Consider the following 24,750-nt stretch of genomic DNA (forward strand, 5'->3'; position numbering starts at 1 on the left):
TCGACTTGGATCAGTCGTAAAAAGTTTAACGCGACCATCGTCCACGGGGCTACTTCGCTTTTAACAGATTCCGACCGAATTACGAACGCGCCGGCTCGAGTAATTCGCTTATAGAGGGTTGCAAGAGGTACGACGCTTCTTTATCAATCGATAATAATCCCGGGATAATCAGTCAAAGATCTTTTTTTTACCTTGTCCGTTTAATTTTGTTCGTCGTTATATTATAAGAACGGGCAGACTGAAAGTTAAAGTTCAATGGAATTACATTTATTATTCATTATCGGAACGGGAATATAAATTTTCCGATTGACAGATATATATATGTATATATAGTGTATAAGTACTATAAAGGAAAGGATACTCGTGGAAACTTGAGGGACGTGTATAATTAATCGATTCCGACTCGAATTGATCGCGATCGTTCCGCGTTAATGGATACGCCCGAGTTCATCCTTAAAAGTTCGCGTCTTTATCCGTCCCCAGGCATGTCGTGTGTACTTTATCGATCGTTTATAAATCCTCTGGAAAGACATTGGATCACGATAAAATTCATGGAGAGCAACACGGGCCCATCCCCCCTCCCCTCGAATACCGACCCGAACGAACCATTGTATAAAGTTCTTAATATAACCATTTAACGTGCTAATGCGATCCTATGCTAAGTTTCCGGCCCTCGTTCCACTCTTTAAGAAGTTAACTCGATACTCTCTTCCTCCGCCTTTGCCTTTAAGCACCGAAAACCTTTAATCTCTTTTCTTTTATCGTTATTCCATTATCGTTACCGGTGTCCCTTTACACCCTGTTTAACGCCCTCGTTCACTTTCTCTTTTGCCCCGTTGAACGGGCAAACATACCATTCGTAAATTCGTAAACGAGACGAGTGGTCTCGGCCGTTGCTGCCCATTCTCAAAGCGAGTGTCTATTACTCGTCGGTCGATCGGGAAAGAAGCGTTTCGAACGTGCAAATTACACCACCGTCCCACCTTCGTTAATGTGCAATTAACCGGAGGGGTTTCATAAATTACGGTCAGACGTACCCCCTCGAACGTGGAGGCTACGCGTTATAATATATTTCCACGCGTAACGTGGAAAATAACTGGTAACCGGTGTCGATTAGCAGGGAACTCTTGATACGTGACCATTATTGGTATCGAATTACCGCTTCATCGAGTCGAAATTGCGATCGATTCGAGATTCGATCTATTTTCGAGAGCCGTTCTTTTCTACGAGTATCCCGTTTTTTAAGAAACTCTTTCGTTTTCTCTTTCGTTTCCTTCCAGTTTTTATCGCGCCCTTATAATCCTTGTTCGACGATCCTGTCCTGTTTCTTCTTCTCTTTCTTTCGTTGATAATTTAACCGGGCAATAATAATTTCACCGTTAAATTCGCAGTTTTCAATTTCGTTATGAACGCGTTGGAACGATTAATGGCAACGTGACGCGTTTTCGTTATGCAAATGAACGAAGGAAAGTTTGTAAATAAAGTTCGGACACGGTTGTCGCAAATCGCGATCCCCGCTTTCATATTCCCCGCGAACAAACGCATAGATTTGTGGGATATTTTTGCCATTAATTACGGGCAAAAATATCCCACAACGTACCCGTATATTCGTACGAGCGCGAATATATATATACATATATACACGTTTTAAGCAAGCTAATAAAGCATCCTCCCCATCCTCGTGTTTCGAAACATCGCAACTGTTCTTCCCACGAGTTGTTACAAGTTGTTACAACGTTTATCGTATCCATTGATTCGTTTCCTGGATCCTGGACTCGATTGAATACCTAACGTTCGCAACAAACTGCGTGGTAACTGCAGGTTATTTACTTAATTCGCATCGAGCGTATCAAAAGGAATATAAACGGAAGATCCATCTCCTCCCCATCCATTTTCCGCATTGCGATCCTTGATGAAAAATAACCGCGATATCTCGCGTCAAATCCTAAGTCATGCTCAAGTCAAATTTAATCCTTCCCCTGAATTTTACTCCCCTGTTTCCATCTACTCGAGGGTTTGATTGCACGCTGTTCATTCATTCTGCCGAGAAAATCGGCCGCAGATTCCCCCCTTCGTTCAGGCGGCTCGCCGTGCCGCTTAATTCAATCTATTTTCCGCGTATACGGAACGTGGTAGCAGCAGGGTTACGATTCGAGAACACGGCGAGAGATCACCGTTTGGATGCATTCCCTGGTCGATGCAAATTTTAGACGCACCGCAGAGCCGCGCCCCTCGACTTCCTTCCTCCGAGGTTACCGACTTGCCCCCGCTACTTCGCCGTGGCAAAATGACAAAACCCGCGCCTCTTCTATTTAATTATATCGGGATTATTGTACCGGCGAAAGTTTATTAGTTACCCCCTCGAGTGCTTGCGAGTTACGGCTCGTTTATGCGCGTTACACGGTTTATTGCGCCCGTGGCCGAACAAAAAAGCCGTGGGCCCTCCCCCTCCTCCTCCTCCTCTCTTCTGCAAAGTACAGTCTATGTAAAGAACGCCGGTGAAAAGGCGGCTTTCAACGATGTGACACGTGTGCCGTGATCGTGTAGAAAAAAGCAAAAAGAGAAAAAAAAGGAGAAGAGATACTTACACGCGACGGGATGGGAAAGGATGAACCGGTGTCGCGGCTGTTCATCACTTTACCCGCTAAATATACTTGAACGAACGATGGTGGAGGAGGGAAAGCGAGACGAGGTTGAACCTCGGATATTCTGTATCCTCTATGGCCATCTGGTGCCGCGGCTGGTGGCCGCGTGTGAAGCTTCGTTTTGCTCGTGCGCCGTGTACAATTTCTGCCCTGAAAAATAGTTTACGCGATATCTCGTTCGGGAAGGGAGGAGAGCGAGGGGAGTTGAAACGAACGAACGAACGAACGGGTCGGTATAATTTCGTTCGTATTTCGATTTCGTATTTCACGAGTGTTGATCGATACCGCATACGCCCCCGGGGTTTATAATCTGCTCTCTATCGTGGTGCCTCTGGTCGTATCCACTGTTCCCAACTCGAAACGATAGTTATTATAATATAGCTTAGGCGTGTGTCAGACGCTGTCGGGAACACGGCACGTTTCAAACCGCGTTTCCGACAAATTTCCTTACCTGATCCACGGATTTACGCCCCCGATCCTCCATTCCTTGCGATACACACAGGTATACTTCGAGGGAGTGAGTTTCGGGGAGATTTCTGGAAAGCGTGGACGGATCTTTCGTGGACGGAGAGAGAGAGTAGAGAGAAAGAACCGAACTCTCTCTCTCTGTGCTCGCGCGTGTAGCGCCTCGCGTCCGGAATAAATTTTCACGGAAGACGAGGAGTGGTCGAAGTTGGGAAGGAAGGTGTAACGTAAGGGAGCGTGGTGGCAGCGAAGTTGCGCTGATGGAACAAACGAGCTCGACGTCGTGCTGTTTTATTTCTAGTTTAACGCGCGTCGGGGAAAAGTTGGTAGTTAAATTGGTCTGAAACGCGCTTAACGCAACGGGAATTTACGAATATTGCCGTTAGCCCCCTCAACAATCCCGCAAGCATCTCATCTTCTTCCAAGTTTTCCAAGCAATAACGATACCTTTTACCTGTCTGTCGATTATTCCTCAGTCAGTCGTGGGATTACGCTTTCTTCTCTCCTGTCGGTAATGTACTGGTCGATCCTCTTGTTCAACTAACGCCACGGTCACAACGATTACGGGAGGAGGAGGAAAAATCGTCGTGTCGTGGATGGGAAAAATCGATTTACGTCTCGTAAAAAAAAAAAGAAAAAAAGAACGTAAAAGCAAGGGAAATACCTTTTAAAATGTTGATTGCCTCGTTCGGTCCTACGATTAATTAAATTATCCCTGACAACAACGTGAAATAACGGGGAGGGGTACATTATATTTCCGTTTAATGGGGGAGGTTAGTGGTAATTCCTCGTTCGATAACTCCTTCGAAGAGAGGAAAAAAAAGGAAAAAAAAAAAAAGAGGAAAATGGTCGCGCAAACATAATTCTCAACCGGACTGGCATCTTGGTGGAATCTTTTTATCTTGCCACGAATTGCTCCTCGTGCCGTTTCCTCGGCGTACGTTCCATAACAACGTGGCTCGTTCGAGTTCTTATTATTTTAATAGAAATTCTTGGCACGGTCTCGTTCCAAAATAATGAAACTTTTCCCGGATAGCCTTTGAAAGTTTCGCTATTTGTTTTTACCGGTCTCGCGCCGGTATTCTCGCACGTATATACGTGCATACATCCGACGGGGTCTCGAGAGTCCGAAGTTAAATCGAGCGCCGAACGGACGGAAAAATCCGGCTAGTAAATTTGACGTTCCATTGAATAATAATCGTGCCGCGAATCCATCTTCTCGCATTCGTTAAACACTCGGCCATAAATTTTCTCCTTATCCTCGAGAAACTTTTATTTCATCCTTTATTTCACCGACTCTCTTTCTCTCTGAGAAACCCGACTTCTTTCCCCAAAAGACAATTAACTCGTCCGAAAGTAGAATTTTAACTCCATAAGATTTCGTCCACGTGCGTCTCTTGTAATTGTTGGACAATCGTACGTTAAATTTCGGGAAACGTTTTTAAGTAACGCGATTTTATATATAATTTCGATGATTTCCCGATTAAAATTCCAATTTTCGACCTGCTTTTGCTCTAGCCGAGGATATTGTAAAAATTCATCGAGGTGTGTTAAAGATTCATGAGCCATATTACCACAGGCTATTTCCTGTTTGTATGAAGTTCCCGTCTGTATAAAGGGGAGTGATCTAATTAATATACACGTAAAACTCTGCCGCAATCTCTAACTTCAATTTTTTCTTTTCTCTCTCTCCTTTTTTTTCGTTTCTCGCTTTTTTTATTTTGGATAATATACCCAAGGTGGAAGGAAACGAAAACCCACGCGAACGAACCCACCAGCAGCATAAGCGAGGAAGCGACCTCGCTGACAAGAGGACCTTTTTCTTTTCGAGAAGATGAAGTTTCCTAAACTTTAGCCGAGCAACAGTAAGTCCGTGGTTACCCAGTCTTTCTGAGAGTGGAAACTTTAAATTATCGTTAAAATGATTCACGGATCGTATCATCCTTCGGAAAGGGCCACCAACTCCTCTCCTTGTTTTCCTACCTGTTATTTCGTCGACGGGAACAATTACTTACACGCCCTTATTTCGCGCGAAAATTACGTTTTAATCCGATCGATCGTACTTGGAAAATTTTCTCACGCTTATCACCATGGGATCGTCCATCAACATTTGTTTTAATCCACACCTCGAGCTCGTCACGTTCGAAAACGTAACACCGCTCGTATTAAAATTACGAACACGTCGTGTGTGAACATAACTAGATCGATAGATCTAGGTACGTTACATTAATTCGAATATTTAGAATTCGTATACACACGATCGCATTTTCGCGTTTCTCCCTCCCGCCATTTCCATTTGACACCCTTATCGGTTCGGTTGTTGGCAAATAAACAGGGAGGAAAGAACAATCCTCGCCTGGAAAAAATCCTCCAGCGCTATTGGAACGAGGCGCGCATAAATATTTGAAGGGGTCGATTGGGTAGGGCGAGAAGGGGTTAAGTAAAGTCCAGAGGAAAGCCTCTTAACGAGAATCCCTCCTCGCGGGGTTGGTTTGTTGCCGTTGAACCCACGTTCGATCCCTCGACCAACGACACGCCACCAATTTTCCTTGATTCGATGCCTATTTTTCAGAGTATCCGACAGCGGCCACGGCGGAGATCGTGCCGACAAATGGGAATTCGTTAGAAGCGAGCATGAAACCATTGGACATCGATCTGCCGCCCACGCTTCCGATGAGCTTCGGCACCGAAAACTCGACGGTGATCTCCGCCCAATCTGGATCTACCGCGCTCCTGCCTTGCGTCGTTCATAATCTCGGGGATGGAATGGTGAGATTCCGGGAACATTCTTCAAAAAGTTTTCGAAAAAGCATTACCTCCATTCCCCCCTTCCCCCCAGGGTTTTCAGACGATCCGGGCTCCCAAGAGCGTAGAAAAGTTATTATCATATCAACGTAAGAGCCGAACGGCTCTGGTCTTTAGGGGAATCGGGAGGGAAATGGGGGAGGGTGACGGTCGGGGCGAGGTCCGGAGGAAAAGTGGTATACGCTGTAGGATTTTTTTTCCCTTTTTTTTTTTAGAAAGAAGGGAAACGAATCGTCGTCCTTCTCTCTTCGCGGATTTGTTCACGGAGGAATTAAACGCCTCTCGTTTAGATTCATCGTGCGCCACTAGATCAACGTCACTTCGTTCTAAACTATACGAATCCTTTTGATCCTCTCTTATATCACGATTGTTATGAATGAATATATATGGGGGGGCAGGGTGTACGGGCGGAAAGAAAGATTTTAATCGAAATAAGGACAGCCGGGTACCTTTCTAAATTGAAAGGTTTATTTGCGGACCGGGGAACGGATGAAAATGGAATTAAAATGTCAAGAACGTGGAAGTACACGAGAGATTTTTAACTTTTCACCCGTTTTTTCTCGCGTCTCTCTCTTCCCGATTATATTGTTAAGGGACGAGCGGTCCAACATGCTAATACTTTTCAATTATATTCCTACCCGAAACGGCAAATGTAGCCGTAGATGTTTTATTATCGTTATTTCTCGGGGAATTTCGCCCGTGTGGAATAAAAGAATCGTGGAGTACGAGTCTTGATTGGCTCGATGAAATTTTTCGACAAGGGGAGGAAAAAGATCGGAGGCCGAAAAATCGAACGGGAACGAGAGAGGAGAGAAAAATTCGAGAGGAAATTTAGTCTCTTTAAAAAAAAACTCGACAAGTTCGAAAAGTTTCGAAATAAAATGTTTGCGTTTCCCTTCGTTCGTTAGACGAACTTGCCTCCTCGATTCTATCCTTTGTTGGTTTTAGTTTACCTGTAAACTAAGACTCGAGGGCGGTACAAGAAGACTTGGAAATCAATGCGAGTACCGATTCGATGTCTTCAACTTTCCTCTAAATTCTTCGTATAAAAAAAAAAAAAAAAGAAAAAAAAGAAAAGACTTTGGACTGAACGAAACTTAACGCTTCGAAGAAGAAGAAAAAGAGGAAAAAAAATCGCGCATCGTTTTATAGTCGTCGAGCGTGTACGACGAGGAGAGAGAAAGTAGGGGAGGAGGAGGTGGTGGAGACGGGGGAGGGAACACGCACACTCGATTCGAAATTAGTAATAAAATTCCATAACGCGTAATAAGCGTCTCTCGAGGAGAGCGAAAAACGTTTTCATTTCGTAAATATTACGAAAGTCAAACGTTGAATAATAGCGGTGTGTATACATCGCTATAATCGTTTCCCGGAACTTTATCGCCGCTCTGTTATGTTTCAATAGTAAACACTTTCCGTGTGGTGCGCAATTAGTTTTGTTCGAGAGTCGGTCGCGTTAACACAATCGGTATACGTTGCGCGATACGCGAGAACTATTCAACCGATTTAAAAGTGTAAAAAGTCACGGGAAAAGTGCAGTGTTCCTTGTTCCTTTCTTCGTTCACTCGTTGCGCAAGAAAAAAGGAGAAGACCAACCGACGCGTGGGTGCATTAATGCTGTCGCGGAAACGACAAATCCGTGCGAAAAGTTCGACGGGTTGAAATCTTTTTCGCATCCAATCTTATTGTCGTGTTCCGTGCAACGCAACAGCATCGTGGAAAATCGAACTCGCTGGAAAAAACGAGAAGAAAAAGAAGGAAGGAAGGGAAGAATTTCCACCTGTGTTTTCGGAACGTTCACCGCGAAACTTATCACCCCGTCGTGTATTTGTCTATCCGTGTGCGCTCACGATGGCCGAATTACGCAATAATTGGGTGGTCGAGCACGGACTATCGGGGGATAGAGCGAGAACAGGGGATAAACCGGTTGGAAAGGGGAAAAGAGAAGGTTATGGGGGCGAGAGGGGGAGTGAATCCCGAGGTCGAGTTAAATCGACGCAGGTGGAAATCAATAGGAAGGTCGACGTCGAACAATTCGCACGCTACTTCTATTGTCGCTACGTGCTCGGTGGTCCGCTCGTATAAAATTTCATTGCGTGGTATTGGGCGGGTGCGGGGAAGGGAAAGGAAAGCGGAAGAAAGAGGGTAAAAATGGAAAAAAAGAAGGAATCGTGGAAGAGGGGATGGGAAGGGAAAGAAGATAATGAAACTGGGCGTATCGCTGTGCTCGTGCATCGGCGGATCTCGTGCAAAGTCTTTTGCAATTTTGCGAGAACCTTGTCTTCTAATTGAATGCGACATCTTCGAACTGAAAGAAGTCTATATACGTTTCGACTTATCCCTTCGAGATTGCTTTCTCCCTTTATATATACGAAATTTCTCTTAGCCAGCCGGCGGAGATAGGGAGAAGAAAGAGTACATCGTGTATCGATGAGCGAAGTTTTTCCGACTACGATGTTCCGCGAGATCTACTACACCCCGTTAAAATATGCAACGCGTAAAGAGAGCCGTTCCACGGGAGATGGAGGACGCGGCGTGGAAATAAGGACGAGTATTTAACCGCGCAGGAATTTACCTACATGCGACTCGATTTTCCAAGTTTCTTTGTCTCGTGATTCATTGTGAGCTGGGCTTCTTCAATGTACATCGGCATCCGTCATTTCTGACTGCGTGCGTGCATTGTACGCGGCGCATTTATAAAGAGGTAAACAGATCGTCTCGAAACTTAATAATACCGCAGCTATTTCAACCTCGTATATTCTTGTCTCTTTAATTAATAGCGTGAAAATCGAGCGACGCGTGTAACGTACGTTTCTCGTGTAAATTCCTATCTCGGCACGATTCGAACAGAATTTCGCATTTCTCGATTAATCACATCGATTTCCTTTCCCCTTCTTTTTTTCCCATTTTTTTTTTCCCTTCGTGTTATTATTAAACCTCTCATTAATGCTAAGTAATACGCGCGATCCAAGGTCTTTCTCCTTTATCCTTCCGTTTCGCTATCTCTCCGCTCTTGCCATTTCGTTACAGCCCCTGTATTACAGTAATGGGTATTTTGGTTAAACGGTAGCTTGATAATCCGCATTCCGCCCCGCCACGTGACAGCATTTTGTCCGCTCTTTGAAGCTTTTATCCCAATTGCACCGGTCGAAAGTTGAACGAGTGTCGTTCCAGTCCCTCTCTTCTTTTTCTTCTTCCTTTCTTTTTTATCCATAGTTAGCTAACTGCGTTTCGAAAAAAAAAGAAAAGAAAAGAAAAAAGAAAGAAAGAAAGAAAGAAAAAGGCTCAAACTCGATTTGTTAACGGGAATAAGATCTCGAGAGGGTTTAGGTAGGTGGTGGTCGCCTTTCAGGCCACGTAATTTATAATAATATTTAGATTCGGTTGAAACGAGACGGGATCGAAACGCGATGTAAATCTAATTATATCGAATACCGCGTCCGGATCGCGCGATTGGCCACTCCCCCCTCTTTCCTCTCTTCCCTTTTCCACGCGAATTCCGGTGAAAATATCGCGAGAAATTGCGACGATATTTGCCAGATACGTCTGCTCGTATCGGGAAATCGCGTTATTCCCCCGTCCTATAAATGTTGGTTAAGAGAGAACGGTGCGGATGAATTTATTTTAACGAGAGGTTACACGAACGCAAAACAGGGGAAAGCAAGGAAACAGGTCGGTCGGTCGGTCGGTCGGTCGGGCGAGCGAGGGTTGTTACGATAGACAATACGATAGTTTGTTCGGCTCATGAATAATAATCTTCCCTTTCGGTTTACGATTTAAAGGCAAGAAAATAGCAATCGCACTCGTGTTTCGCGAGTTCTTTCGCGGTCTAAATCTGACGCGAGGCTGGAAATTACGGAATCAAGACATTTGGTGGAGATTCGTGGTATTCGGTGTAGCAAGAAGCAACTTTGGAACGATAATTCGAAATTCGTTGGACGGGGGATCATTAATATGGATCGAATCGGTTATTTTCCAACGGGAGGATACAAGCCAGGAATACACAGAGTTCGTTTATAAGCTCGTGCGTTGTAGCTTATTGGTCGGGGGACGATATTCCTCCTCGTTTTCCGCGGGGACAAAAGTTTCATAAAGGTGTGCGCGGGCAACGTCATTACGTGTTGCGGAAGGGAAGGGAATACGGAATCAAAGCGAGCTTTTTGATCGGATTCCGCGACGTTTATATATCAGTTTTTTTTCTTCTCTTTTTCTACGTAACCCCCTCCCCTTCTCTTACACTTTACAGCCTTACTTTTTCGTATTTTCGAACCATCGGGTTTTCATTCTATTTTATCTTATAAACGGTGTGAATGTCGGTGAACTTCTTGTTGCAGGTACGCGTTTCGTGTAGAGGAGAGGAGGAGGAGAGGGGGAGGGAAAAAAGGGAGAAGTTTTCGTGGCCGGGCTCGCATTGTGCGAGCTGATCGGGGATCTCTTTGGAAATCGCTAACGATCTGTATCCTAGTAATTGGGTGGGCTCGCGATGCACGAGCTCGACGGGAGCGGGGAGAACGTGAAAGCGATGTAAGGCATCGCGCTCTGGGAGCTTGTGTCTGCATTCATGTCGGGGAATTGCTCAATAAGCGTGAACCGTTAGAAAGAGGGGGAGGGGGGAGGGGGTGTCTCGAGACCGGCGTACATGCATAAGACTGATTTTCAGATAGACGACCAAACTTCGCGACTGTGTTTCTCCACGACCTCCTCGAGAAACTGAAGGAACTTCCTCCCCCTCCCCCCCTCCGACGGAAATTCTTTCCCGCCCATTTCCTCGTGCGACCATTTTTTATTTTTATACCGTCATAATTTTCCCCTGTACTCCCGCGAAGATTTAAGAGTTTGGAAATCGCGATGAAATCGATGATTTCGCGCGGGTGTAAAATAATAAGAGAGAGAAAGAGAGAGAATATTGATAAAAAAAATAAAAGGAATTCACAGGCGATCATTTCGAACGCTTCGTAAATTCTTTTCATTTAGAAGAATTTTATCTCGTCGCAATTAAAATATCGTCAAAAGATTCGTGCCACCGACGGGAATAATCCGCGATCGATTACACCGTCAATTTTTGACGAAACTTTGTTCATTCACGCAAATTTATTATCTTTCGAAGAAGGTAAAATATATTTCGAGAAAAAAAAAAGTAAATTTCTGTCAAACGTTCGTCAAATTATCGGTGGCCGATAAATCTCTTCTTCTTCTTGTAAGCATTAATTTACGTATTTCGAGCCGTATCGTTGTCTTGTTACAGTTCTGGAACGGAGGGAGAAGGATAGGGATAGGGATATAGAGAGAGAGTGAGAGAGGTATTAATACCGAGGGAACATCGTTTCTCAAAGGATGGTCTCTAATGGTACAAACTGCATATCTCGACACGTTGTTGGACCCTTGGAGTGTTTGCAACGTTCCCGGTAGCCGGCTCCTCCTTAAAGCGCGTAGGATACACGGATTGACGAAGTTTGGTTATTCGAGAACCACCACTCCTGTACACGAGTTCACTCCTCCACTCTTCCACGGAGTTTCATTCAACACGGCGGCGCGCGCCTCCGCAAACCGGTATTCGGTTGCTCCATCCGCGGAGAATGGCAAATGTAACACCGTTACGACGATTGTAAGGAAACGAGTGCGACTCGGAATTTCGTTACGCAACAGGCGTAACTGGATTCGATTAAAGATGAAGAAAAGCAGGGGCGAAGGGAGAGGGAGAGAGACGGCGAGGCGAAAACTCGTGGGTGGACCTCGAGGGTTTCGAAAACCGACTGGGGATACGGGATGAGTAGAGAAATTTACTTTTGGAAGGGATGTGCGATTCGTGTTTGGATAAGGGAAACTGCGGTAAACATGGTTCACGTATCAGTGACACGAGACGGGGAGGCTTTCCTTTCAAAATACACGTATGAATGGTCGGGCCGTGTGTCTCATTTCCGATTCATTAAATTCTAAAGAGTTGTTCCGTGACGAGGCGGCACCGAGATAGGCGGCCGGGTCGCGGCGCTCGCAACCGTTCCTACATTATGCGCGCACGGACTTTAATAATAATTTAAACGGGATGTAAATCGAATGGAAGACTGCGGGGGGGAACACCGCGATGCATAGAAATGCACGTGGCTTAATTAAAACGCCGCTTTTATGAAACAAATATTTATCGCGATGCACCAACCAAGACTAAATTAATCGGTTGCGTGATGAAGCCCGCATTTCTTTCTGATTTTTTTCTATCTTTTCTCTCTCTCTCTCTCTCTCTCTCTTGGTATATATTTGGTTTATACACTTTACTCGTTATATGGGTATGAAATGGGGAAAAGAGAGAGAGAGAGAGAAGTGAACCGATGGAAGGATAGAACAGAAACTCTCTTTGATGGTCAATATTTGTAAACGTTTATTTATCGATACGCATTGTCCATTCGTAAATTGAATACTGGGTGAAAAACTATACATTTCAATGGGACACATGGTATCCCAGTTTATTTGCCGTATACAGTTTTTTTTCCCCCAATGAAACAAATTTCATTGTTTCGCTTTTTTATAATAAGTATCGATTCGAAGAGACAGCGGCGCGCACGTAACCCCCAACCCACCCCCCCCCCCGAATCCACCAACCGATCGACCTGTTTGCACTCTCCAACAGCTACCATGTCCTTTCTAATTCGCTCGTTTCGTTTCACGTTTCCATCTCGTTTCGCTCCACCTCGAATTCGATCCAAAACACACGACACGACTTGTCGCCGATTCGAACAGTCATTTAACCCGATCCCAACTCACGCGATTTTGGCTTTCGTTCAGTTTTCCCAAACTCCTGCTGAAACTTCAACTTATATCCGTAGTATTCGAACGCGCGCAATAATTTACGCGATATATCGTGTTTGTCCGTGTTGAAAATCCGTTTCTCGAATCCGTGTACAGACACGCGTGTACACATTAATCGGGCGTGAAGTATAATCGACTGGACGCAGGGGCAGGGCGTGGTAACGTTTCGAAGGTTTTAAAGGAGAAACGTGATCCGAATATCGTGCTCGTTCCTCCCTTTATCTACTTGATTGTAGTTCGATTGAAATTCGTTACGTTACCCGACTTATTATGGGGACACGTCCTCCGCCGATTTTCCTCGTTATTTTTTCCCCTCTCTTTTTTATTCTCGCGAATATCTCAACCTGAAAAAAAAAAAGGGTGGAAATTCCGCGAGCAAATTTCGAGCGTACGTGAGCAACCGTCCCCGGGGCTTTCCATACCACTTTCTTCCGTTCCGTTTTACACCGTGTCACCTGTTTATCCCGTGTCTCGTTTCTCATTATTTTTCCAGATGCATACCCAGATGCTCGGTTCGCGATGATCCGTGTAATCCTTTCATTGGTTATATATATAGCATTTCGAGTAGGGAATTTCGAAAGGCGAGACTTGTTACGTAAAAGTTTCGTGGAAGACGTAACGAAAATGATGGAGGAAAAATCGTGGCGGAAATATAAAAGCGAATACGTAAAGTATCGTCTCGGATGAAATATGCCCGTTACATGTTAATGAGGGGCACGCGTCGAAGGAGCAAACGCGTGGACCGATTCTCATGGACCAAGTCTCTCTCTTTCTCTCGCGATACTGTCGGACTTAACGCTCCCCGGTTGAAACCTTATCGTTCCAAGACAAATCTTCTCCTCCTCCCTTTCCAATCTCACGGTCAATTTTTCTACGAGCCGTGGGTAATTCTTCTCCTCACCCGTGGCACCCGAATCATTCCATTTAATCTCTCGTTGAGTGTTTGATATCGTTTCGAGGAGAGAAGTACCTTGCGTTTCCTCGATACAAGTGGTACGGCTCGTTGGATTATTTCGGTTCTCCTTCCTTCTCCTTCTCCTTCTCCTTCTTTTTCTTCTCCTTCCCCTCCACTTTTTACCCGGAGTAAATTAAAAGATTAAAAGCAGAGGGAAGATGTAATTGACCGATCCTTTTCGAGGAGGAGCAAGGAAAAGATTAACTCTCTTCCCACTCTCGTTACGTCATTCGATCGGGATTATACATTTGGTGGAGAGACAAACACCGGGAATTCAATCTCACGGCACAAGATATATATATATATATATCTCGTTACCAGCTGCCTAAAACTTTACGATGGACGTATAAAGACGCGAGAAAGAGAGAGAGACGCGAGAGACTATCGTCGGAGATCTATTTTTTTTTTTTCCTCCCTCGTTTCCCACGTTTCACGGCCAATTCCGACTACTCCATCATAGCGCGGCAAGCTCGAAGGATTATCCTCGTTGATAGCACTTCTTGCAATAGGGTTGCTCGCTTTTAAATAAGCGGGGGAGAGCCAGGCGTGAAACGAGGGAAATGGTCGGTGGAGATCGCCTCGGTTGGAATAAAAGTCACGGTACATTTACAATGGCTCGCCTATTTACAACCCCCGAATGGTTCTATGCGTGGTGTAAGTTTTATAAATTGTACGCCCGCGTCAATATTTCGAGGGGGGCAAATGTTGAGCGCGGAACGTGGAAAAAAAACCGTCACGTTTGCGCGGTTACCTTTTATTCCAACGAGCCCGCATTGCGTCAACTTTTAATCTAATCCTTGTTGCGGGTAACTATTCTTTATTTGAATTTTTTTTTTTTTTTATCGATACGCTACGCATGCGATACGCGTCGTTTCACGCCGAACTACTTAATTCGATACTGTTATAATATAAACGTACGTGTAAAGTTACAGTTCCGCCGAAATGGGGCTCGTTCGGAAGTTATAGTCCCAAGTCATCGTTTAAAACTTGTAAAATAACGGTTGTACGTTGGTATTACCCGAACGGTATTACCGTGATCTCTCTATTCGCGATCTATCTCTCTGCCTGGATAGTGTGTCTACTTTCTAAAGGAGAGATTCAAAGGGAGGGAAGGAAAATGATCGAATCGAGTAATAATGCGATGATTTATCGAATAAACACGTACTAACGGAGTACCCGTACTAGTGCGTGGTACCAAGAGGTTCGATTAATTCCGGTCACGAATCGAGCAATCATCCCGCGTCACAGTTGTAGAAATTATTCTGGTCGAGAGGCATTTCTTGCTTACACTCGGGTACACGAAATCAAGTGAGAGTTCGCGTAGGGCAATTACCGATCGTTATTGACGTAGTACATTTACCTGACTGTAATACGTGTACGGTATTTACCGGCCAGTTACTGCTTCTCGAAAGTTGGGCAACTACGAATCGATAGTTACGCTTTCGCGAACTTTTCGACTTGGTTAATGAGAATTGGTGGGAAAGGAAAGATTTAATTCGCGTGCATCGCGATATCGTTTGAAAATTATTTGATCGATTAGCTTTACATCGTCTCGATCGATTTTTCCAACCTCTTTTTTCCTTTCCTCCGCGTCGAAGAAGATTTACGTTTTCGAAACCTCTTTTCTTCGATATTATTCTCGGTTATTTTCTTCGATACCGATTAAAGAGGATTCAAGACGGGTCGATCGACGCGTAAAAGAAGAAGAAGAGGAAGAAGAGTTAATGACCGTTGGAAAATGGACACCGCCATGTAGATAGAAAATACCGTGACTAATGGCGGCGTACTAGTAGCCCGCCGTAACCGGCCGGACAGCAGTAGTTACTGACCGTAATAGACGGACAATGGCAGAGGCCGGAGAGAGAGAGAGCTCGATATTACGTGGAAGTGAATAGTGAGCGTCGCGAGCAGACACGAAGCTTATTTGTTCCTTGGAGCAATATCAAGGTAGCTTATTTCGAAGAAATCGCTTTCCCCCCGCTGCCATCCGATAGAATCCGATAGTTGCGAATTATTGTACACGGCGGAGAAGCATCGGCGATTAATTAAAATCTGGACCTGTTACGGCGCACATTTGTCGATAGAACGAGCCACGTATAGAGAAGGGAACTAAATTACTTCCCCTTCGTTTTTCATCGAACGATTTTTAGCGGAGAAGAGAAGAACATTTCCAATTTAGCGAGGGGAGGGGAGGGTACAAATGATGAAAAATTCGTTCCGCGATAAAGGCGGGACGGGAGAGGGGAGGGTATGCGTTCCACCCGTGAAATTTTTAACCAGTTTCATGCAAAGTGGAGAGGCGTAGATGTATAAAAACTGAATCCCCTGTCATTAGAGGCAGGATCCTTCTTTTTCTCGGCTCGCAATTTCACGGACCAATTCTGGCCCGGAGCCTGGGATTATATTCTTGTTAACGAGTCTTTTTGCTGGTTCTCCAGGTGTCGTGGATCAAGCGGAAGAACGTCCAGGAGTTACTGACCGTAGGACTGACAACGTACGCGAACGACGAGCGTTTCCAGGCGATTCATTTCCACCACAGCGAGGATTGGACTCTTCAAATAAAATACGTCCAACCGAGGGATGCTGGATTGTACCAGTGCCAAGTATCCACCCATCCACCCACGAGTATATTTCTGTTCCTCGAGGTTGTCGGTAAGCGTGATATTAAACACCGATATAAGCTATTTGCGTGCGGTCTCTGCCCGCATTTTCGGCTATCGCGTGTCACCGTCGATCCGATTTTTTCACGTTTTTTCCTTTTTTCTTTTTTTTTGTTTTTTCAACACGCTTCTCATCGCGAATTTCCAACCATCACAACAACCGCGATAACCTGACCCGTTTCCCTGACCGGACATCGTCAATAAATTAAATTTTAGTTTATTTCGTTGAATGGTTAATGAAATTGAAACAAACGTTTGCAAAAAAAAAAAAGAAAAAAAAGGGAGCGTTTCTTCGCGTGTCGTTGTTCGCATTTACGTAAACGCGATCATATTCTCGACAATTGCGAACGAGCATTGGGAAAATATCGGTTCGATTATCCTTTCGATCGATCTTTCTATCCCCTGTTTTCTTTTTTTTTTTTTTTTCACCAATGCGTACGTTAAAATTCAGCGCATGACCTCTCTCCTGTTCGTGCAATCCTCTACGCATTTATCGTTTTCATACACCGCTGAACGCGATGCATTCTTCGATTCCTTCCCTCGTTACACTTTTTCTTTTCTTCCCTCGTTGCGTCTCGTGTTTTCTCATTGCTCGTCTCGTTGCAATTACGTTATTTCGTCGCGATATACGAATATATTATTTGGAGCAAAGGGGGAATACGAATAAAATACACACGCGTCGAATAAAATAGATACGCGTGTTCCTTTTGTTCGACGCCCTCGTAAGTGTCACGCTCGAGAAGAGAGGTAATGCTTTCTTCGAGAAAAAGGGGGAGGGAGGGGGAGGGCAAACGAAAATTGTTCTTACCAAGAGACAGTGTACTCTTGTCCGGCTTGCTGATAAGAGTTGCAACGTCCCACTATCTATAACGAGAAGAGACGCTTTTTCCTTATACACTGGCTTCGAGAAGAAGAGGAAGAAGACTTTAGAGTTTAAGAATTCCCTCTTTTATCAGATTGCCTATTTTTACCTATTTCCTTTTCCTCCCTTGTTCTCCCTCTTCCTCCTCCCTCCCCGCGTTTTCATCCGCATCGCTCTCGTTCTCTATTCCAATGCAATTTCTTTTCTTCGCCCACGAATCAAGCGTTTTTTTTTCCTTTCTTTCTTTTTTACATTTTCACTCGTATCCATGCAGCCTGCACGCGTCCAGGTCCAGCCTGGTGCGTTGTGTTTGCGAAAAAAGAAAGTCGAGGAGCACTTTTATCCGGATTTTATTAAGCAGACGGCCGATCAATAAAAGCGAGAAAACGCCTTTTTATCAGACGCGGGGAGGTGGAAGTTTTCGGTGAATTACGATGCTCGGCCCTGGCGTCGCCGACTTTTAACCGACTCCTCCCTCCTCCCTCTGTCTGTGCGTGTATTTGCATTTAGATTCTAGTTTTTGGAAGTAAGCTCCCTCCCTACGTCTATATCCATAAATATATTTATACACCTATACCTTATATACGCATTACACGTTCCTTACAAAGCGTACCTATGTGTGTGTGTTGTGTATGAACGTATGAATAGGCGCGCATGCACATCGGTTACTATCTAATTTCGTCCCGGTTTCCGGGGACCGTGTTTTTATCGTGACATCTGACGGATACGTACGAGAGCTTTTCTCAGGTACCTTTAATATTTATCCTCGCGTCTCTCCTCAAACTGTCCCCTCGCTCTCCAATCTGGAACGTGTGATATTTTACGCTCCTTCTTGCAACGCTCGAGATTCAAGCGAGATTCTTTTTCTTTTCTTTTCTTTTTTTTTTTTTTTGAAGGCGTAACGCGGGTAGAGTGGTAACGTGCCATTTCTCGATTGTGCCATTTTATACACTGGTTAAATGGTCGAACGGTGGTTTATTACGGAAGAGACGAACGAATGTTTCGCCGGATGCCGGCCGAAATATCCCGGATTTTCGATTCGCGATACATTCCCCCGTACCCCTGTGAAATCGATTTGTTAATTACAGCCTAGTCGTCGTCGCTCTCTTTGCCGCGAATTTAAACCTATCCCTCTCCGTCCCCCGTTTAAAACTATGTTTCACGTTAATTTATCACGTTCTATTCGTCCAATTCTCGCCGGAACGAAGTTTCGCGCGTAAAGATTTAAAAGGGAGACGTCGATGATAAAATCGTCACGAGGAAATAGCCGATACTCATAAAAGAGAGGTTGGATCGAAGAGGGGTTTCGCTCGATTCGTATAAGTTTCCTTTCGGATAAATTTCTCAAACGCGAGATATCGTATCGCGGTTTCAATAAAAGATATTTCGACCGTAAATTGACCGTATTTTGTGCCCAGATTCCAACCCGTGCATCCCCGTCCTTTGTCGATCTCCTCCCTTCCCCTCCCCCTGTTCCCGGCTTAGAAAATCTACGAAAAATCGATTGTTCCCGAGTGGCGGCTGACTACGCGCGGACTTATTCCCCTTAAGCGTAATTCGTGCACAGAGCGAGCGATTGCAGCGAAAGAGCGAGGACCGAGTTAATACGATCATTCGATCAATTCGAATTAATCGAATCAGCATTTGCCTGGTAGTGGACGTTTCCCATCGTCGTCGGTTATTAACGATTCCTCCCTTCGTCGAAGCAAGGAGAGCAAAAGGAAAAAGAAGAAAAAAAGAGGGGAAAAAAAAAGAAAGAGAGAGAAATTGGATTTACGTAGCTTGCTCGCTAATTAAAACGCGATCGAGAAGAATGGATCGAGCCATTTCTCGAATCAACAGTATGCGCGTCCGTCTAGAGGTTGAAAATCAGATTGGATTACCAGAGAATAAGAAGTTGGTAAGTAAAAGACGTATTTAACGGGGGCATCGGCTTGGAAGGAATTTATCTTCTCGTCAACTTTGCAATCGATAACGATCTTCTCTCGTATTGTCACGAAGGCGAGAAACGAAGGCAACTTTCAAAAGTTGACCCTTAACGACTCGTCTCATTAAAGAGCAATTAGACGAATATATGCGGTATTAAAAGAAAGGGGGAGAGAGAGAGAGAGAGAAATTTAACGGCTGGAGATAAATAAATTGCTTTGGCCGGGACGGTACATCGACCTCTTCAAGTATATGCACGAGCGAGCGCGCGACCGCGTTGGATCTAATTTTAATCGTCCGATATTGCTACATCATCCTTAAAACTTTGATTATAGAAGGGAGGAAGGATTAGATCATACGGTATTTAATAAGCTCCTCAATTTCTACGGTGGGGGAGGGGGAGGAGGAATGTCCAGTACACGGGTTAATAATTCTTTTCCTTGACTTGGGAATTAATTAAGAAGCTAAGATTGTTATATAAATATATCCCGGATAATTCGATCAACGTAATTAAAACGTTCTCCGTGAAGGTGTGAAAAGATTGAGATAATAATAATAAAAAAGAAAAAAAGAGGGAAAAAAAAGAAAAGTAAAGGAATGGGTGCAGAGCGAAATGATTAAAACAAAAGAATTGACGCAGAAGGAGGAGGGAGAGGGGTTGAGGGGGCAAAAATTGGCCCGGCGAAGCGTATAAACAACGAAGCTCAATCGTTTTAACGGATCGGTTAAAATTCACACATATTGGGACTGCGATTTGCGAAATGCGTATTCCGATGGAAAACTAGGGAATAGTGAAAAACGGACGAACGGAGGGGAATTGCGAACGTTCTTGAATCGTGACGTTTTAATAAATTTTCGACTACTGACCACGTTGATCTCGTTTTTTTTTCTTTTCTATTCACGATACATATACGGGACAGAGTCGTGCACGTTCTTTTGCATCCGTGCCGTTCCCCCGACATATTCGCGATGGCGATCGGGAGGAAAAGAGAGAGAGAGGGGAGGGAGGAGCACTTGGAGCGTGGACGGTTCAAAAGAGCGCGGTTATATGACGGGGAGAAGCGCTTAAAACTCGATCCACACCTCCGTTCACGTGCGTCGGTCCGTGACACGACGTGAAACGGAAGCCCTGTCGCCGGGGTTGGAAAGCGGGGGCAGGCAAAAGCGTGGAGGGAAGGTTTCGCTCCGTGTTTACAGCGTGCCGTCACACCTGATCCTATACCAGCCGTCTCGTGGCTGGTCGCGTCAGTCTGCGTGGATCGGCTATAACGGAACGGATGCAACGACTCGAGCGAAAAAGTGGTTGGCCCAGGCCGGTCGAGGGGGACGTGGCTGCTCGCGACGACTTAAGGGCAACTTAAAATTCTGGAGATGGTGTGGGAGATAGGAGGGGGGGAAAGGTTACTCTTGGTCGTAGGAATATACGGTTGAAAGAATATAAGAGCGAGAGGGGGAGAGCGTGAGTGGGATTTTGGTACGCTGTCCCCGTACGATCCTTAACCAGCCACGATGCATGCCTCATCCTTCCTTACCTCTCATAACCACCTTGGACCCTTGGTAAACAATATGGGATAGGAGGGTGGTAAGCTGGTCACGTCTGACGTGTCACGTTCCGCCATTTGCAGAGGCCAGAGCAGAGATAGCCGGTCCCTCGGAGAAGTTCGTGAGGCCAGGTAGCACTCTGCAGCTTCACTGCCTCGTAAAAAAATCTACGGAGACGCCCTCCTATTTATTCTGGTACCATAACTTCCGGATGATCAACTACGACGTCGATCAGGGGGTGAACGTCAGTACCGATCTGGTGGGACGGGAGAGCTGGCTCGAGGTACCCCGTGCGTCCGATCGGCATTCCGGAAATTACACCTGCGAGGCGAGTAACGCTCAACCGGCGCGAGTGCTGGTGCACGTGTTCAAAGGAGATAATCCAGCAGCGATGCAGCACAGCATCGCGTCGTCTCCATCTGTCATGGCTTGCAGCGCCCTATTGATGATGTTCACCACGTTGAAACTCGTGCTTCATTCCACGACCACGAACTGACCGTTGTGTCTCCCGCCACGTGTGCCGTGCGAAATATAGAAAAATAAACCTTGTGATAATATTTCGAAAGGGAAAACGGATATAAAGTTGGTATATAAAGTAAATTTAAAGGAGATAAGAGAGAGAGAGAATAAATTTCATTTCGAATGCATGCATGCATGCGTGTATGTGTGTGTGCGTTTGTGACGTTACAGGTGCAGTTTGTTTCGACGAGATCGCATCGTGTCGATGCGACTGTGGTTGGATCTAGAATTATACAATTTTTGATCTTGAAGAGGTGAGCGACTTTATCGGGATACGTTACGTAATTCTTAAGGGATCGAATCGAGAGCGAGGAAGAGGGATGACTGCCTGTGCCTGCCCGTGTGTGCCAACCGACATGTGTGCGGAAAAAAAAAAGAAAATGAAACAAAAGGATACTTGTGTAAAATAACGAAACGAGTCCGGTATGTATGTATGTATGTATCTCTTTTAAGACTGTGGTACTTGGTGCTTCGAACGATGCGTCGCAGACTAAGAATTACCAAAGAAAAAGAATCGTCGCCGATGATTACGACGCCGTGTTAGAAATTCTCTCGTTTTGGAATAAAAAATTTCGCAAACGTTTCCGTGTCGGCACGTGTTTGCTCAAAAGTTGCCATTTCGCGCGATTCGCCGACACCACCGTTGTTTAACCACCGTTTGTGATATGTGTAAATGTGTAAGCCGTGTATAACTCTATCACGACCGTAGAAGCGTAATAGTGTAATCTGTCCTGTGACGAGTGGCGCGATTAATGGCGATAATCCTGTCGCATTTTGCCGGGCAAAACTTTCCAACGATGCTGCTCACCAAATCTGGTAGCGACAACTTTATTCGGTGTTAACTGTATCTCTCTTTTTCTCTCCCGTTTTCCCCTCCCGTGAAATTTGTCGCGTTAATGGGAAACGATGAGAGATCGCCGCACGATAATATCGCCGGTTGCCCCGACCAACCTGTGCCAACGTAATTTCGCGAAAAAGGCGCGAATGACAAAAGTGAAAACGATCGCGTCCCCCCCTCTTCTCGCTTTTCGGCAAACGATAACGAATCGTCGACCTCCCCCCTCCAAGCCTTTTAAACGCGGAGTCGGGGGAAAAAAGGGGGGAGGGGAAACGGGGGAGGAACGTTCGCCCGAGATTTATATGGAATATTGCGTATTCGGCCTACACGCGTACAGGTGCGCGTAATTAATCGTGATAATCCCGGTGTAATGCAGCACAGCCTAACGACATTATCTTCCATTGCCTTGCTCCCGCACACGACGACCTTGCTCATAATGTCCAAATTAGTTCTATCTCTACGACGTCCACGAAATGGCCGTGCTCAGATGCGTCGTACACCGTTCGTTGGAAGGAAATGATCAACTCGGGTGATTATTAATTATCGGGTCGTGTAGAAATTGTCGGGGAGGCGACGATTTTTTTAGGATGAATCGTGGTGGTGAGTAATCTTTTTTTTTTTTTCTTTAATGTATCGCGTTAGAGAGAAACGGAAACAGGAAGGGTTGTAGAGATCCAAAAGTCGATTGCGCCGATCGATCTTTCGTTCTCGATTGTTCGTTGAATCAAATTTTATTGTACATATATTTTCTATGTCGGTTGTTAGTCGATCTATAAATTATATGGTAAATCGTTTATAGAGAGAGGGAGAGAGAGAGAATCCGTTTCCGTTATCACGAGAAGAAGAAGAAGAAGACGACGACTTTCTTGGACCACATGATGTTTCGCAGCGTTAGTATTACCGCATGTTTCCAAAGCTAATCCACTATTTCCTATAGGTAGACAGCTGTTTCTCGTAACCGTACACATTGTCAACGAGGATAATCCAGTTTCTGCAAATAATAAACCGAATGGTATTATCAAGCTTGCGTGCCCGGATTTCGATGGGAGCAAACGAAAAGCTCTCGTGTGGGTGAACATGTACAGAAGGATTGTGTGTGAGAGAGAGAAAGAGAGAGAGAGAGAGAAAGGATATACATACCGAGAGAGAGTTCTCTTCATAGAAGATGGATCGATCCCGATCACTCGATCGATTTTAAACGATAATATTTCTTCCACCGTTCGACCATCATCATCGTTCGACGAGGAATTTGATTTATGTAAGTTAAAGCGATGGATAATTTAATGTGATGTTCGATGATATAGTCGCTGTCTGTTGTATATGTACATACGTATACATAACATATATATATATATATACATATATATATAAATATGTTACGAACGTCGCACAATGTTAATCTCATTTACGGTTGAATAAAATTTTCATATAAATTCCACGCTCGACTTTGAAAGCTGAGAGAAAGGCGAGAAAAAATTCAATTATTCACGGTATTTCGCAATGGTAATAGACCATTTATATCACCTCTCGGTTCGAAATGTCTCGAATAAATTTTTTCTTTTTTTTTTTTGTTTCTTTTCCATTTTTATCGTCCCGCCGTCCCGATGTCTCTCTCTAATCTTTGTACAGATCCCGCGGTCCGGCCAACTGGGAGATGGATGTAAGTAATGAATTATATCCCTACACTGCGTTTCGCACAATAGTCGATATTTTCATTCGCCTGTGTAATGTAACCGGGGCGGCTCTTTATCGAAGTAAAATACTAACGGAACGCGATGAGTTGGTTCGTTGGCGCATAAGCATTTTCATTCATATCTCTCCCTCTCGTTTCCAACCCTTTCTCCCCCCCCCCCCTCCCTCCTTCCCTTCGTCTCCCACTTTTCTCCACTTCTCCTCGGAGAGATAGGGAATAATTTCGCCGTGACACAGTTCGAGCCTCGGTCTCCGATAATAGCTGCATGCTAATGGCATTGTTTGCCACATTAAAATTACCGCTCCTCTCTCAATCGGCACTAATTGATTATTACGCCGCATCGAAACTATTCAAGAATTATGATCCTATTAATTGACGCAGAGTGGATGCTCAAACGATCCGTTACCGCGGTGGAAAAAACTTGCGGTTGCGTTGCGAGGGGATGATGTATTGTTCCCCCGCCCCCGCCCCCTTTTACATTACCAGGATTCCATCGTCGAAATTATGCAAACCGGATGATTTATTTATCGGTGGGGAGAGGGAGGAGTGGAATCGGTTTAGACGATAGCCGGGGAACGTGATCGAAACTAAATTTCGCGATCACGAATACAACAAGTATTATCCCCCCCGATTAAAGACGGTTTTAATCGGCACTCGATTATACGTTTACCATACACACCATCGAACGCACTTGATCGAGTGGCTCGATACCGAGCCGGAATGCGACGAGAATTACCTTCCCAGAGGTGATTTCACCTTCCTGCTCGACTTGCCCGGAATATTGCACCGTTGGGGAATACTAAGCTTCCGCCCGATATATTTCAAAGACCGAATTTCCAAAATTAAAACATTTATATCATCCAGCTTGCATCCCGATGAAATCTATTCGAATCCGTTCGAACTTGTCGCGAATAACGCGTTATAATCGAGCGTACGATTGTAAAAAAAAAAAAGAGAAAAGCGTCGAGAAATTTGTCTTAAATTTTTACGTTCTCTCGTTTCTTTTTTTTTATCCTTTCTCTTTCTTTTTTATTTTTTT

At 44.8% G+C, this 24,750-nt stretch overlaps 1 protein-coding gene across 1 annotated transcript; it reads left to right on the plus strand.

The window, feature by feature from the left end:
* Window positions 1-5,744: 5,744 nt before the first annotated feature.
* LOC725619 lies at window positions 5,745-23,789 on the plus strand. The gene is made up of 4 exons (XM_026444795.1): window positions 5,745-5,879; window positions 15,493-15,618; window positions 16,110-16,323; window positions 20,745-23,789. The coding sequence occupies exons 1-4, from the start codon at window positions 5,745-5,747 to the stop codon at window positions 21,155-21,157; spliced, it is 888 nt and encodes a 295-aa protein (XP_026300580.1). The 3' UTR covers window positions 21,158-23,789.
* Window positions 23,790-24,750: the final 961 nt, after the last annotated feature.

The sequence above is a fragment of the Apis mellifera genome, linkage group LG13, assembly GCF_003254395.2.
Source record: "Apis mellifera strain DH4 linkage group LG13, Amel_HAv3.1, whole genome shotgun sequence".
Taxonomy (NCBI): domain Eukaryota; kingdom Metazoa; phylum Arthropoda; class Insecta; order Hymenoptera; family Apidae; genus Apis; species Apis mellifera.

Bases quoted from the DNA above. Each gene is read 5' to 3' on its own strand.
- LOC725619 (XM_026444795.1), top strand. From the start codon at position 5,745: ATGAAACCATTGGACATCGATCTGCCGCCCACGCTTCCGATGAGCTTC. The intron at 5,880-15,492 runs GTGAGATTCCGG...GGACAGCAGTAG, and splicing joins ATAATCTCGGGGATGGAATG to TTACTGACCGTAATAGACGG. The intron at 16,324-20,744 runs GTAAGCGTGATA...CGCCATTTGCAG, and splicing joins TCTGTTCCTCGAGGTTGTCG to AGGCCAGAGCAGAGATAGCC.